Genomic DNA, 14,846 nt, shown 5'->3' with positions numbered 1-14,846 from the left:
TATTCAATTCGAACGTTTATTTATGAAACAAGGTAGTGACAACACTGTTCACTGTTTTCCATCCATAGATCCCTGTTTTAGAGTTCTAAAGGCTCAAGATGAAGTTTTACCTTTTTCCGTTATGACACACGAATGGAACGATTTTAAAGCCTTAAACCGTGTTTACATTGCAGCTCTTGTTGTTGTTGTAACAGTGTTTTATTATTATGTTTGTATGTTCGTTCTGCTGTTCAATCTGGCCCTGGGTCTATCTCCAGTTCCAGGAAGTTGGCTACTTCGATGGGATGTAACCACAGATCCACTGGAATCAGATGAGTAGGCTTGGCGGGGCAGTTGAATAGGTGCTTAGTATCGTGCGGGCCCATGCCGCATACTGGGCAGATGTCTTGCACGGCGCGATCGATTTCCGTCCAATAGGAATTTAGGCGACTGTAATATCCTGAGCGTAATTGAGCCAAAACTACTCTGGTTTGTCGTGGCAGCTGACGCTCTTCAGCTGCGATAGATGGGGAATGTGCTCCGATGACTGCATTCACACAATAACTGCTTATGGTCTTAGCAACTGTGTCCGTGTGAATGCTGTTCAAACCTGCCTGATATGCCTGTTGATCTAGAGGTTCTCTCCTATGTTGTTGGACCGTTGTCTCTAGAGCATGAATATCCTTCTTGATATGCCTGGGTGACGAAACAAATACAAACACATGTACACTGAGGTAACAGCCGCTGGCCGGAACGCTGATGTTGTGTGGTCCCGGATCAATAGCATCCGGTACAGAGAACCCGCTGCCGTGGGATTGTAGGTCTTTCATCGTAGATGACTTTTCGTATAGAAAAGTTCATCGGAGATGGCTTTTGGTATAGAAAAGTTCATCGGAGATGGCTTTTCGTATAGAAAACTTCATCGTAGATGACTTTTCGTTTAGAGCCGCTCCGCCTTCGTTTAGTCCGAATCAATAGCATCTGAAAAAAGTAAGTATTCTTGAAAAAAGCTACAGTACAACACACGACCTTTTGCGCTTGGACCTGACGGAATTTCTATGGTGATGCTAAAACAGCTGGATGACCTAGGAGTCAAGTATTTAAGTAAGGTCTTATCGCTAGCCACCCTAATTGTTCCCGATGCCTGGAAGATGGGCAGGGTGGTCCCGCTACTGAAACCTGGCAAAGATGCCAGTAAAGGTGAGTCGTACAGGCCGATTTCGCTTCTATCACCATTAGCAAAGATACTCGAGGCATTACTCCTCCCCAACATCAGAACGTGTTATCCAGTTGCAAATCATCAACACGGGTTCCGAAAGCAGCACAGTACCACAACAGCAGTGCACGCCATTTCCACATATATTGGACGGGGACTCAACCAGGACAAACCATGTCACAGAACAGTGATGGTAGCATTGAATCTGACCAAAGCATTTGATACGGTCAGCCATGCTAGGCTGTTCGAGGATATCGAGAATACTACCCTCAGGCCTTGTCTGAAACGCTGGGTCATCAACTATTTGTGTGGTCGTCAGTCATACGTGGAATTCAGAGACAGGAAATCCAAACCCCGTAGAGTGAAGCAGGGAGTTCCCCAAGGAGAGGTGATATTTCCGGAACTGTTTAACCTCTAACGCCCTCCCGACGGCATTAAGTTAATTACGTACGCGGATGATTGTACACTCATGGCGTCAGGTCCCAATATCGGTAACGTTTGTGACAGGCTAAATGTCTATCTCATTGATCTTGTAGAGTTTTTCCACGCGAGGAATATGAAAATATCCACCACTATGTCAACAGCCACACTGTTCACCACATGGACGGCGCAAATGAAGCTCGAACTGAATGTGCAGGTCGAAGGTGCAATTATTCCGACCACAAACTACCCCAAGGGGTCACATTAGATAGCATGTATAAGTCGTCTCAGCATACTACAGTTATCTGCGATAAGCTGAGAAACAGGAACAAGGTCCTCAAGTCCCTAGCCGGCAGCACTTGGGGTGCAGATAAAGAAACCTTGTTAACCACATACAACGCGATAGGTCGATCTGTGGTAAGCTATGCGTCGCCAGCGTGGGATAAACTACAAATCTGTCAGAATTCTGCCCTGAGAACAGCTACAGGGTGTCACCTCATGTCTGCAGTGGACCATTTACATGAGGAGACAAAGATCCTTCCTGTGCGTCGTCACAACAGGTTGTTGACGATGCAGTACTTGCTTGGATGCTGTAGGCAAGACCACCCAAATCACCATCTGGTGGATATGCCTGAACCCCCCCAGGCGAGTTAGGGAGGATCATAGAGATCTAGAGAGAGAGGTCCAAAGATATAAAAGAGAACCTCTAGATCAACGTGCATACCAGGCAGGTTTAAGAGACATTCATACTGATGCGGTTGCAGAGGCTCTGGCAGCCTACAGTGTGAATATAGTCCTCGAAGATAATCCACCATGGCAGCGGAAGAACAACAGCTGCCAAGACAAACGAGAGTCGTGTTGGCACAACTTAGATCTGGTTGGTGCAGTCGCCTCAATTCTTACTGGGCCAGGATTGATGGCAGGCGGAATATCTGCCCGGCATGTGGCACCGGTCCTGTTTAACTGCCCAGCCAACCCGACTGATTTAACTCCTCTCTCTCTTTGGACTAATCCAATTCAGGTGGCGTCCTTTCTGAAATTGGAGCTGGAGGCATAGCCGAATCAATAAAATAAAGATGTACATGTACTTGTGGAAGCTGTTACAACAACAACAACCTTTTGTAATTTTTCTTTAATCGTTATTTTATAAGAAATATTCTACTCAAATTGGATTGTTCTTACGAAAAACAAGGTGAGTACTCTTCTATTGTGTTTTTACCTTTGAAACAAGAATTCCACTTTAATCGTTTTCCAAAATCTTCTACGCCGTGAAGACAAAATCTTCAAAGCTATACAAACGGAGTTTCTAAACTGGGCCCAACTCGGGTCGAAACAACTCGATATCATCGAATCACATAATTAGGCCCCTGAACTTAAGTCATGCCTGTTTGCTGTCTCAAGAAATTAGGAAATGCTCCTTTGACACATCAATTTTGTTTTAATTATGGCTATTTCTACCACCAGTTACTGTTTTTTGGAGGCAAACCCTAAATAAATTTGCAAAAAGATTAATTTTATATAACTGTGTTTTAATGGCATTTATTCGTGGCTAGTTTTTATTTTATTTGTTCAGAGAGCTTCAATTTCGCTCTCTCTCTCTCTTTCTGAATCAATGTCTAGTGAGTGTAACAATGGTCGGCCAAACGAATGCAATTTTGTTTTGGCCGTTGTTACACATATGAAGGGGAATATTTATTCATTGGTATTGCATACTTTTAGGCAAATTGATACAAATATGCCATTCTTTGTTAAAGAAATGGGTTTTTTGGTTACCATTTATTTCATAACAAATAAAAATCATTTGCAATACTCACAAACATTTTGTACATGCTATTCGCCGCCTTATTATGCATTAATTTCATATGTACTTTTTTATCATTAAATAACAAAAATCAACTATATTAATATTAAATAAGAAAATTATACAATATATTTTTTGAAATCAATAACAAAATTTTAAGATTGCCTCTCTCTTAATCTTTAAAGTGATCCATTGTAATATTTTAATTTATAGTTAATTTTTTTTTGTTCAACAACAACTATTGCTAGTTTTAATATTAAATTATTTTTGTATAAAAAATATATTTTAAGTTATCCAACAACAACAACATGTGTTTGCTATATAGATGTATAATTTAACTTGGCAATTTAAGAGATAATATTCTGTTATATAGTTTTCATTTTTTGTGTGCGAAAAAAACAACAAATTTTAAATAAAAAAATACAAAAATAAAACAAAAACACACAATGAACATCAAAAAATGCTCTTCTTTCAAATTAAACTATAAAAAAGATATGACTTACACACACACCCGAAACATTAAACATAAATGTCCTGTTCGAGAACCTGCAAGAAGCTACTACTTTTTACTACGATAACATTTTTTCCTTTATGTTATCGAAAAAAATAGTAAAAATTAGTAGATTCTTGCAGTACTAGAACAGACCAAAAAACAAAAAAGGAATGTTAGTTTACATTACTAAAAAAAGAAGAAAAAAAAATAAAGAAATTTCTCTGAACAAAATCAACCCAAGAAACAGAAAAAAACATTACAAATAAAAAATAAATAAATTAAATCAACAACAACAAAATGCTATTGTAAATTTGAAGCAATTTTTTATTATTATTTATAAAATAAAACAAATAAATTTAAAATAAATAAAAAATAAAAACAAATCATAATATATTTAACTTATGTATTTAATAATGGATGAAGTATATACATACCTAGTACATATTAAAATCTGCTACAGAAATTAAAATTACAACAACAACAAAATTGAAAAATGAAAAACATTTGAAAAACCCTAACAAAAACACATACAAGAACGCCGAATGAGATACCCGCAGACACAAAATAACAAAAAAAAAATAAATTAAAAAAAATAAAAAATACAACAACAAAAAACAAAAACGAGATTAGTCTATTTACAATACATTTAATCAAATTAAAAATTCCAATTGATTGATAATTACTGGATAATGAGATAAATATAATTGTGGTCTGTTTTTTATAGTGTGTAATCTCCTTCTTTTTTGTGTGTTTTTTTTTTCGTTTGTTGTTTAATTTTATTGTCTTTAAAAATATTTAATTTTTGTGGATTTAATTATTATTTTTTTTTTTGAATTTGTTAGAAATTGTTGGTTTTTATGTTATTGTCTTTTAGGGTAAGGTATGAGGTAAGTATTTTAAAGAGTTCCTGAAGCATAACAGCTATACCTAATTTAAGTCGTGACGTACAAAAAATATTCACCTACCTACCACAACAACGCTCTCTGAGCGTCCGTATTACCCAAATACGTTGAATCCAAAATCCCATTTAAAACACAAAAACCGCGACTGAAACTTTATTAACTGTTTTCATTCGTAAAACAAACATTTTTACTTTGCAATAAATTGTAGGTGTGTACGATAACTTTCCCAGCAAGAATTACTCAGTCAGTTCCAGCAACCTCTCTCAGTGAATTTTACTCTCTCAAGCAAGAAAAATTGCGGAAAGTTATCGAACAGCATTTTGCAAAAACTCGCAAGAAAGTCAGCTGTTTCCGAAAATGTATGAAATTTGATTTTGTTTCTTTTGATATTTTAAACCAAACGGAACAAAAACATACATTTTAAAATTGCATTTTACTTATTTAATGCTTTAATCCTATCCACAATCTAAAAAAATGTGCAATTGTGAAATTTTCTTGGTCAAAAATGTTAACATTTCGAGTTGTTTACATTGAACAGGTGACTAAAAGTCAGCTGATCAGACTTGCAAGTTTTTGCGGGACAAATTTTCCCAGCAAAAATTTGCAAGTTCTCAGTCACAAAACTCTCCAAAAATCTCTCCAAACTCGCTCTCTTTTGCTGGATAATTTTGTTATCGAACAGCATTCAGTAAAAATTTGTACAAATTATTGGGTTATCGTACACACCTTGTATTTCATGTTTTGTTGGGCTTTTGTTTTCAAAATACAAAACACACACATACATACATACATGGTACAATGAAGTAGAGGTAGGCCAGGTATGAAAATTACTGAGAAATGGCACCCTGCAGCCATGGCTTAAAACGTCAAATGGCATGGTACAATAATAATGGTAGATGTACCTGCATAGCTATCCCGTATTACAACAACATATGGAACTTAAAGCGTCACTTTTTATATGTTAAAAGTGCCATATAGTGTAAAAACATAGCAAAAGTTCTTCCCAAACTTATGACAGTGAAAAAATGTCATTCACTTATTTTCTACTTGACTAATCTGACATCGTGATTGCTGGTATCCGATTTGCAGATAAATGTCAGCAGAATTTTTACAAAAATTGTAATGTTTACATTCCCGTACTTTTGGAACAAATTTAAATTAATATCAATATTTGATAAATTGTTCATTCGTAAGTTTTGCTAAAAAAAATCAACAATTTTGCCACGCGAATACAGATTTTTTGGCCTTGTTTTCAATTTTAAGATATAGTGTTACAGCAGAAGTTTTTAGTTGGAACAATTCAGCGATACATCTACCTTTATGATTGTATATCGTCAAAAACAGTACAAAATGTCAACCCTGCTTTTGACAGATTAGGCCATAAAAAGAAAAATATTGTAATCAGATGTTAGCTGTGGCCTACCTTTACTTTATTCTACCATGGTTAAGGAAATGTGTACTTAAAGCTGTTCTACACGGTATGTTTTTTACATATTTGTGCATACCAACTGTCACTTTTTACAAATCTGAATTTTGTACACATGGTGTGAACCATACAGAAATTTCAATGCATGAAAGTGTTATGTGCATACATATGTATATTTTTCGAATAGAACACGCTCTATTCTCGTCTGTACAACCAAAGATAAACAGCTGTTTTGTTTGTACGCGGAATAAATAAAGAAAACTACAGAAAAGGAATGAAAAATAAAATTTTGCCGTGCAGAAGGAATCACATATGGGCGAAAAAAGTGACAGTTGCTATGCATGAATATGTAAAAAACATTCCGTGTAGAAACCCCATTACCGATATATAGGCCTCCGAAGTGCCGAAAATTCCCTTGTTTACTTGGGAAAAAATTTACGATTTAAAAAAAGTTTGTTCGCGTAGCCGAAATTCGCTCCTGTCCATAGGAGAAATTTTTTATTTTCCCGACCGAAGGCCGGCTACTTAAGAAAACTTGCGATTTAAAGGAAATCTTTGTATTTTTTTCTGCGAAGGGTCGGTAAAGGAAATTTGTTCCGTTTGCTTTTTAGCTGCGTTAAAAATACCTGTTTTTGACGTTAAGAAACACGTAGCTTCGTAGTTTTTAAGTAAATCGGTGATAAGAAACAGAAAACATTAGCTTCGATCCAGAACTAAAAAGTTTTTACACATTTAACATTTTGAACATTTTTCCCCGAAATGCGTTCCCGTACACCAAAAAAGTTGCAAAATGTTCACTTCTCTTTGAACAAAAATGGCGCTGAATGGCTCTCTCTTTAGAAACTTTTTACACGACAAATTTGAGCGAGCAAAAATGTGCAACATTTTTGTCGGCTTCCGATTGGCTGACACGCCGACTTTGACATTTGTTCCAGTTTTTTTTGACGTTTCTGCCATTTTTCCGTTCCCGTCCATTTTGGAAAAATGTGTGCGTTGAACTCATTTTTGACGGATCTCTCTTTTGCACATTTTACCATTAAAAAAGTACTGGAACGAAGCTATCATTTGTAGTGACAGTCACTGTACTTACCTTCGCAAATCATCCATTTTAATTATATATTTTTTTTGTTTAATTACAAAATTATCAAAATCACATGCGAATGCATCAGAAAGCAAAGTGATACTTGTTTGCTTTTTACCTGCGTTAAAAATACCTGTTTTTGACGTTAAGAAACACGTAGCTTCGTAGTTAAGTACATCGGTGATAAGAAACAGAAAACATTTGGCCTGTTCCTTTACTTTTGAAAATGGTAAAACCGGCAAAAGTAGTAAAAGTTGTAAACTGCTCCCATATGAATTGTATGGTGTCTGAAGTAAAGGAACGCTTTACGAGTAAAAAGTGGTAAAACTTGAAGATTCTTGTACGTAAAGGAACAGAGCTATTGTATATTATTTGTCATTTGTAACTCTTGTGCCTGACTATGAAAATTTTCATGTACGTGAAAATGAGTTTATAGGCAAGAGGTGTGAAGGGGGTGAAATTCTGTACACAAGGTTATGTTATCTGAAATTATTCTTTGTGTTTAAATTCGTAACTCTCAAACCAATGTAATACGGCGTTTAGATTATAGTTTTTTGCAGGGTTAACCTTCTTTATGAGGATTTATTTGAAGTATACACAATGGAAATGACATTTGAAACCCAGACCCACTGGGTTAACCCGGTTATATGTAAACGGCCTATTAGTCCCAATTTACATTAGGCGAGTTTACTTGCGGCAATTGTCAGTTTGATGGAGAGAGAGGTGAGGTATATGGTAACCCTTTGCCTCTCAACACCCTCTCTCACCCACAAACTGACAATTGCCGCAAGTAAACTCGCCTAATGTAAATTGGGACTAAAGCAAGGGAAATATCAAAATTTTCATTTGATTTCATATACGTGTGTGGATGTCAATGAAATTTTAGAAGAAAATGACAGAGTTTTCAATGAAAATTTTCATAGTCTGGCATAAGACTAAGGCAATTGACAATAGGGAAGTCAGCCCATCTGTTATCAATTTACTTTGCTTCAAAGCTGCCATCATATCACGTTGCATGCTGAAATTTAAAAAAAAGGAAATAAGAAGAAGGACCAAGTCGTCTAGCGCGTCATTTTGATTTCTTTAATTATTTTCCAAACCTTACGATCATTACCAAATTTTTACTGACATGGAAACACCACGCAAACCCCTACGCAATCTACATTTAGAAGTTAACACACCCCTACAAGTTCCCGCATCACCATTGATGAAAACACTAGGTTATGGTACTGGCGTCAATGTTTATTTCTTGGAAAGATCACCAAAACCAGGTGGACAGATACGTTCTCCTTGGGCCATAAAACGTGTCTCGCAACGAACTCGCCGTACAAATTATGAACATTCCAAAATTTTCAACGAACGTATACTGAAAGAAGCCGAAATACTCAAGAAACTGAAACATCCAAACATTGTTGGTTTTCGAGCAATTGCGAAAAAAGAGAACGATGAGGTAGATAGTTTGGCATTGGAATGTTGTAGCACATCATTGGGTTCTATCCTCGAAGAACGTTTGGATAATGAGCAGGGAGCATTGCCTGCGCAGTACATAAAGAAAATGTTAACGGATATATCAAGTGCTTTGGATTATCTACACACAGATGCTATGTTGTTACATGGCGATTTGAAGTCACACAATATTTTGGTTAAAGGGGATTTTGAAACTTGCAAATTGTGTGATTTTGGTGTAAGTCTGCCGCTAAATAAGGAAGGTAAAATTAACTTCAAAGAAAATCCTGATCTTAGATATGTGGGGACCGAGCTATGGTGCGCCCCCGAGATTCTTCTCGATGAGGAGGAGATCGATAGTAAAGCGGATATTTTCAGTTTGGGATTGATTATATACGAGACAATTGCCTTGATACCGCCACATTCCCGAAAGTTAGATGATACCGAAAATGAAAAAGGAGACGACGAAGAGGTCATCACCGAAAGTGAAGAAGAAAATTCACTTGACCAAAGTGACTTTACTTTGGGATCTATGGATGAATCAAGACCTTATGGTACCAGACCACCACTGCCTGAGGCCTTCGAATTGAGTGAGGAATATAATCTGATAATGGAATTGTTTTATTTGTGTACCAACCAAGATCCGAATAGCAGACCCTCTGCCAAAGTCATCCATAATTCATTGACTACAAAATCTTAAATGAAGTACTTTTTTGGAATATTTTTAGACTAGGAGTTGAGTTCAACTCAAAGATAAATACTTTTAATAATATATTTATTGATTTTTAAAAATCAAACAAGAAGTTTTATTTCATTGTGTGGGGTTTTTGGAAAGATGGATTTCAAGACATAAAATTGTCGATTAGATGATTGGACGTACCATACTTCCAATTTCATGGCAACACTTTCCTTAGTAAAACTGCAATTCAACCTGCCTGAATGGTGTTTTCATAGGCAAACATTACGCAGCGTATTTCTCCAAAATAAAATGCCTTTAGTTCTTCTGTAAATTATCTCAAAATCCAGTATTGAAATAAAAAAGTTTAATTCATATTTTATACATTAAAATAACATTTACATACATATGTACTTAACGCACTTCAAATCTCGCTTAAAGCATACCCTTACTACGTTTAAAGGCCGCACCAGCCTTACGATTATGATTGGCTCTTGATGACTTATTGGCTTCCTTCTTCTGACGATTACGCAGTACATCTTTCTCTTGGCCCTGACCCTTTTGTTTGCCAACCACATCACGATTTTGTACCACAGGTGGTGGTATACCTTTCTTGGACCATTTAGCTTGTCTTCGTGCCTCGTAGCGGGCACGTATATCTTCGGGATTTTCACAAAAGTTTGTCGTTTTACGATTTTCCTTTCCATGGCTGGAATCTTCTTCCTCCTCATCACTTTCATCATCTTCCGATTCGTCGACAACATTTGCCAAAACTGATTTCAAATCTTTGGATTTCACAACACGTGTTTCACTTTCCAATATTGCCTCATAACTGTCATCATATTCATCATTATATTCTTTATCCTGATTATCATCGTCGTCATCACCACCCTCTGTTACCAACGAATATTCTTGATATCTGTGCCTTATGGCGGCCAAATCACGTTTATCATCAAGAAGTTGGGCAACATTTTTCGGGGCATTTGGCATACCTTTACCTTTCTTGATGATACATTGTGGTTTATCTTGAGTCATGATGTCATATTTATCACCATCAAAGACATTGAAGTGTTTAACACCCGTTTCTCGATAAACTGCGTCTTGAGGGTCTGGTGGTATATAGACTTCTGTTTGATCAGCCGAAGCTAGATCGGGTGGTAGGTTGTTCTCTAATACCGCGGATATTGCCTCCTCTGCATTGTTATAACGGCTGAGGACACGTCTCACAAAGCCCGTACCCAAATGTGGTAAACAGTCGAGTACAACTGTTACTTCCAATTCTAAATCTCTGGTTGCAGGAGGGGCATCTTTGGCATTACTCTTGCTGTTTGTCTTTTGGTTGGCAACTTCTACAGGTTTTGTTACAGGTGGTGGACTGGGGCTCTCATTATAAATTTCTTGTTTTAGGTCATTATTGTTTATGTGATCCACAACGGCACTGGCACATTCTCTGCGATAGCCATCAACCACAAAATCTGTTTTGAAACCATCCCTAGTTTAAAAAAAAAAACATGCAAAGAAATTGTTGCCAAAACTCCATAAAAAGCTACTTACAAATCTGGACAGGCTTGTTTTAAAATCTCCACATCAAATGACAAGGGATAATGACGTTCATAGTCCACCACAAATGTTTGTTCAGATAAACATTCCGTCATGAGACCAATAAAATCCTCTGATGCCAAAAGGCCAGCCTCTCTAAAAACAGAAAAGCTAAAAAACTTGTTTCCAAAAATATTCACATTTACTTACGGTTTTGCCAAAACTGTCTCAACATAAGAATAGGCAATGCTGCGAAACGCTTTCAAAAACTGCAAACGAGCATGATTGATCCACAAAAGGCTTTTCGATTGTTCATTTATCACATAAATATTCTTATAAAGGAAGGGCACTGTATTATCATAAAAGTTTGCTATTGCTTGTGGCAATTTAATTTCACAACATATCGCTTTGGCCGCTGGACACACATCCAATAATACGCTCAAGGTAAAAGCACAATCCAGAGTATAGAGGACAACATCATCAAAGGGGGTATCACAACTCTCATCGGGCAAGCCACCACCTGCACCCTCGAAACCTTCATTTTCCGTTTGGGTGTGGATGGAGCGGAATGCCACCCGAAAATAGCTTAAAGCATGTTGGAGATCTTTTTTATAATTTGGCTGCAGTAACAGGAGGTTATCGAAAATCCTTTTCAACAATTCCGTATTTTCCCGAGTAGCATTTCCCACAGCTACTAGGAGATCGAATAACATTGGTATTGAAACAAGATAATTTTCATAAATTAAATTTTTTAAATCTTCTTTTCTTATCCACGATTCATTGGATTCTTTGGGTGAAAGTATGCGGCAAATAATGCGTAAAATTAAATTTAAAATCTCTTCATACTGGTCTTGAATTTCGCTGGGAGGTAATTGGGTAAAGACGCTGATATAAAATGGTGTTGCCTTTTGTAGAAATGAGACAATTGCAGACAAGGCGGATTGTTGGTAGATCAAATAGGACCAGAATCTAAAAAAAATATAGAAAATGATTTCAAATTTGCAATAATTTACGGCTTAAGATCGGTTTAAAGGAATGGAAGTCCATACATTATGAGATATGGCCCTTTTAAAAGGCAACCAAGAAAAATGAAACCGGTGTTAGAATATGCCCATGGATTGAAGCCTAAACTTCACTGCCGAAGGCTGGCTGTTCACAAAAGAATTCGACTTAATAACGGGAGATTCTGTCACGTGACTAGTGTTGGACTTCAATAGCTTTAAAATGGTGGGTCTTCCAAAACAATGGCTTAAACCCAAGGGTGTTTACAGAACTATAAAGGACCATATCAAGAAAAGTATGGACTTCCACAACAGAAATATAAATCGTTATAAATAGGGCAAGGATAAAGTCCAGTTTAGGACCTGGTCGTCCATACTTCCAGAGATATGGGCCTTCGTAGTTCTGGAAATAACATTTTTCCTATTTTTACAGCCGAACAATGCGAAAAGGGTATCATTGTAAAGCCCGCTGTTAAATTTCCATTAGCTTTTAGAAGTTTAAATGGGTGGCTGGCCTTCGGCTGGGAAGTTAAGACATTCACATATGGAGCTGACAAATCTCCTTTTAAAAACTAAAAGCTTTTATAGGCTCCGGCCTAGGATATCACGTATGGACAGGGTTCAACACCAGCTACACAGTTAAAGGAACAAGTCTCGTTTAGGGACACCTCTTCGATCGGGCTGAAATTTTTACCATAGGTAGGCCTTGGGACCCTCATCACGACTATATATATCATTCCCGGGGGAAGTCCATACTTCCCGAGGTATGGGTCTTGACATTTCGGGAAAGTTCTACTTTAACTAACACCATTACTTTATTTATGGGCACCTCTCGGATCGGGCTGAAATTTTCACCATAGGTAGTCCTTGGGACCCTGATCACAACTATATATATCTTTCCATGGGGAAGTCCATACTTCCCGAGATTTAAGTAGCCGGCCTTCGGCCGGGATTTTAAAATTTCTCCTATGAACGGGAGCACAAGTGGGCTACGCGAACAAAAGTTTCTCCAAAATTATAAGTTTTTCTTAAGTAGCCCGCCTTCGGCCGGAATTTAAGACTTTCTCCTATGGACAGGAGCAAAAGTCGTAAACGCAATCAAAAGTACTAATCACGAGCTTTAAAATGATACCCATATTGCCCAAGTAAAAATAGTAAAATGTCAAGACCCATATCTCGGGAAGTATGTACATCATTTCAGCCCGATCCAAGAGGTGCCCCTAAACGAGACTTAAGTCCAGTTAAATTATCCTTTGAAAATTAAAAGTTTTTCCAGCAAAAACATGACATGGTACCACATTACACTTACTCATGTTGACTCAAGCTTAACAAAAACTCCATATCATTTTTAAACGTTTCAGCTTCATGTTTCCACTCATCCAAGGCAGCACCTTGTTTGAAATGACCTCCCGAAACTACCAAACCGGTATAGTGGGAAAATATGGAACGTGGTGCCCAGTGCTTGTCCTAGAATTGAAAACAATTTACATAATATTGTATCCAGAAAGCGGTTCCAGTCACTATGATACCTACCAAAGCAGGAATGTTACGTTTCACCCCATCATCGCCCAGTACGGAGAATGACAACTCTTTCAAAGACTTTTTATCGGGATTATTCTAAAACAAGCACACAAATTTATATTGTCCTTCCATTATGTAGCTCAAAAGATGTTTACCTTTAGCACTTGGTTTTCGTTTGGAGCCATTTCCTTGGAATCATTCGCGTCCACTTTAGATAAATACACTCTAAAGTTGTGTCGTTCAAAGCAACGATTCCGTGAAATGAACGAACAGAACATATGATATGTTAGGGATATACAGATTGACTTTTTCGTTTGCATTTAAGGTAGAATTAGACGTGACATAACCATAAGGTCATATCAAACAGCTGATTGAACCAAACCTATGGAAATCAATTGGTCTGTTCCAGAAATGCAAGAATCTACTAATTTTTACTATTTTTCCGATAACATAAAGGAAGAAATGTTAGCGTAGTAAAAAATAGTGGAACAAGTGTCGTTTAGGGGCACCTTTCGGATCGGTTTAAACTTCTTACCATAGGTAGCACTTGGGATCCTGAACACAACGATATATAGCTTTCCGGGAGGAAGTCCATACTTCCCGAGGTATGGGTCTTGACTTTTTTACTTTTATCACCATTATTTCTAAAACCTATGCAAAATGGGACTCGTTTTAAAGCTCACGAAGAGTACTTTCCAATGCTGTCAATAATTAATAATGGTGACTAGATTTTCTAATAATAATTTATTAAATTATTATACGTGAACGTAATAAAAAAGTGCCGGCTACTTACGTGCCGGATTTAAAACTTTCTCCTATGGACAGAAGCAAAAGGGGGCTAAGCGATCAAAACTTTCTTTTAAATTGTAAATGTTCTCATTTAGCTGGCCTTCGGCCGGGGATTTAAGCATTTCTACTATGGACAGGAGCAAAAATGGGCTACGAGATCAAAACATTCTTTTAAATTGTAAGTTTCCTAATTAGCCGGCTTCGGCCAGGAATTTAATACATTCCCCTATAAACAGGTGTAAGAATAGGTCGCGTGCACAAAAGTACTCTCCGTAAGCTTTAAAACGATACCCATATTGCCCATGTTAGTATTGTAAAATGTCAAGATCCATATCTCGGGACGTATGGACTTATGGATTTAGTAGCCAGGCTTCGTCCGGGAATTTAAAACTTTCTCCTATGCCCAGGTGCAACAGTGGGCAAAACTTCCTTTTGAATTGTAAGTGTACTAAAGTTGCGGGCCTTCGGCCGGAGATTTAAGACTTTCTTCTATGCCCAGGTGCAAAAGTGGGCTAGGCGTTCAAAACTTTCTTTCAAATTGTAATTGTTCTTAAGT

The 14,846-nt window shown here is 37.2% G+C and overlaps 2 protein-coding genes across 2 annotated transcripts; one reads left to right on the top strand and one right to left on the bottom strand.

The window, feature by feature from the left end:
* The first annotated feature begins 8,338 nt into the window (after window positions 1–8,338).
* On the top strand, window positions 8,339–9,567 carry LOC141396767 (lymphokine-activated killer T-cell-originated protein kinase). Its single transcript, XM_073972410.1, has one exon. It carries the CDS (start codon window positions 8,448–8,450, stop codon window positions 9,462–9,464), a length of 1,017 nt encoding a protein of 338 aa, XP_073828511.1. The 5' UTR covers window positions 8,339–8,447; the 3' UTR covers window positions 9,465–9,567.
* A 198-nt stretch (window positions 9,568–9,765) lies between these two features.
* On the bottom strand, window positions 9,766–13,785 carry LOC141396760 (activating signal cointegrator 1 complex subunit 2-like). The gene is made up of 6 exons (XM_073972397.1): window positions 13,657–13,785; window positions 13,514–13,597; window positions 13,290–13,447; window positions 11,190–11,948; window positions 10,995–11,135; window positions 9,766–10,932 (listed from the first exon to the last, which is right to left on the bottom strand). Exons 1-6 carry the CDS (start codon window positions 13,777–13,779, stop codon window positions 9,876–9,878), a joined length of 2,322 nt encoding a protein of 773 aa, XP_073828498.1. The 5' UTR covers window positions 13,780–13,785; the 3' UTR covers window positions 9,766–9,875.
* Between the last annotated feature and the right edge of the window lie 1,061 nt (window positions 13,786–14,846).

Source organism: Musca autumnalis, unplaced genomic scaffold (genome assembly GCF_047663935.1).
Source record: "Musca autumnalis isolate F117 unplaced genomic scaffold, ASM4766393v1 scaffold_1, whole genome shotgun sequence".
NCBI classification, from domain to species: domain Eukaryota; kingdom Metazoa; phylum Arthropoda; class Insecta; order Diptera; family Muscidae; genus Musca; species Musca autumnalis.
This window is presented reverse-complemented; position numbering and strand designations above follow the sequence as displayed.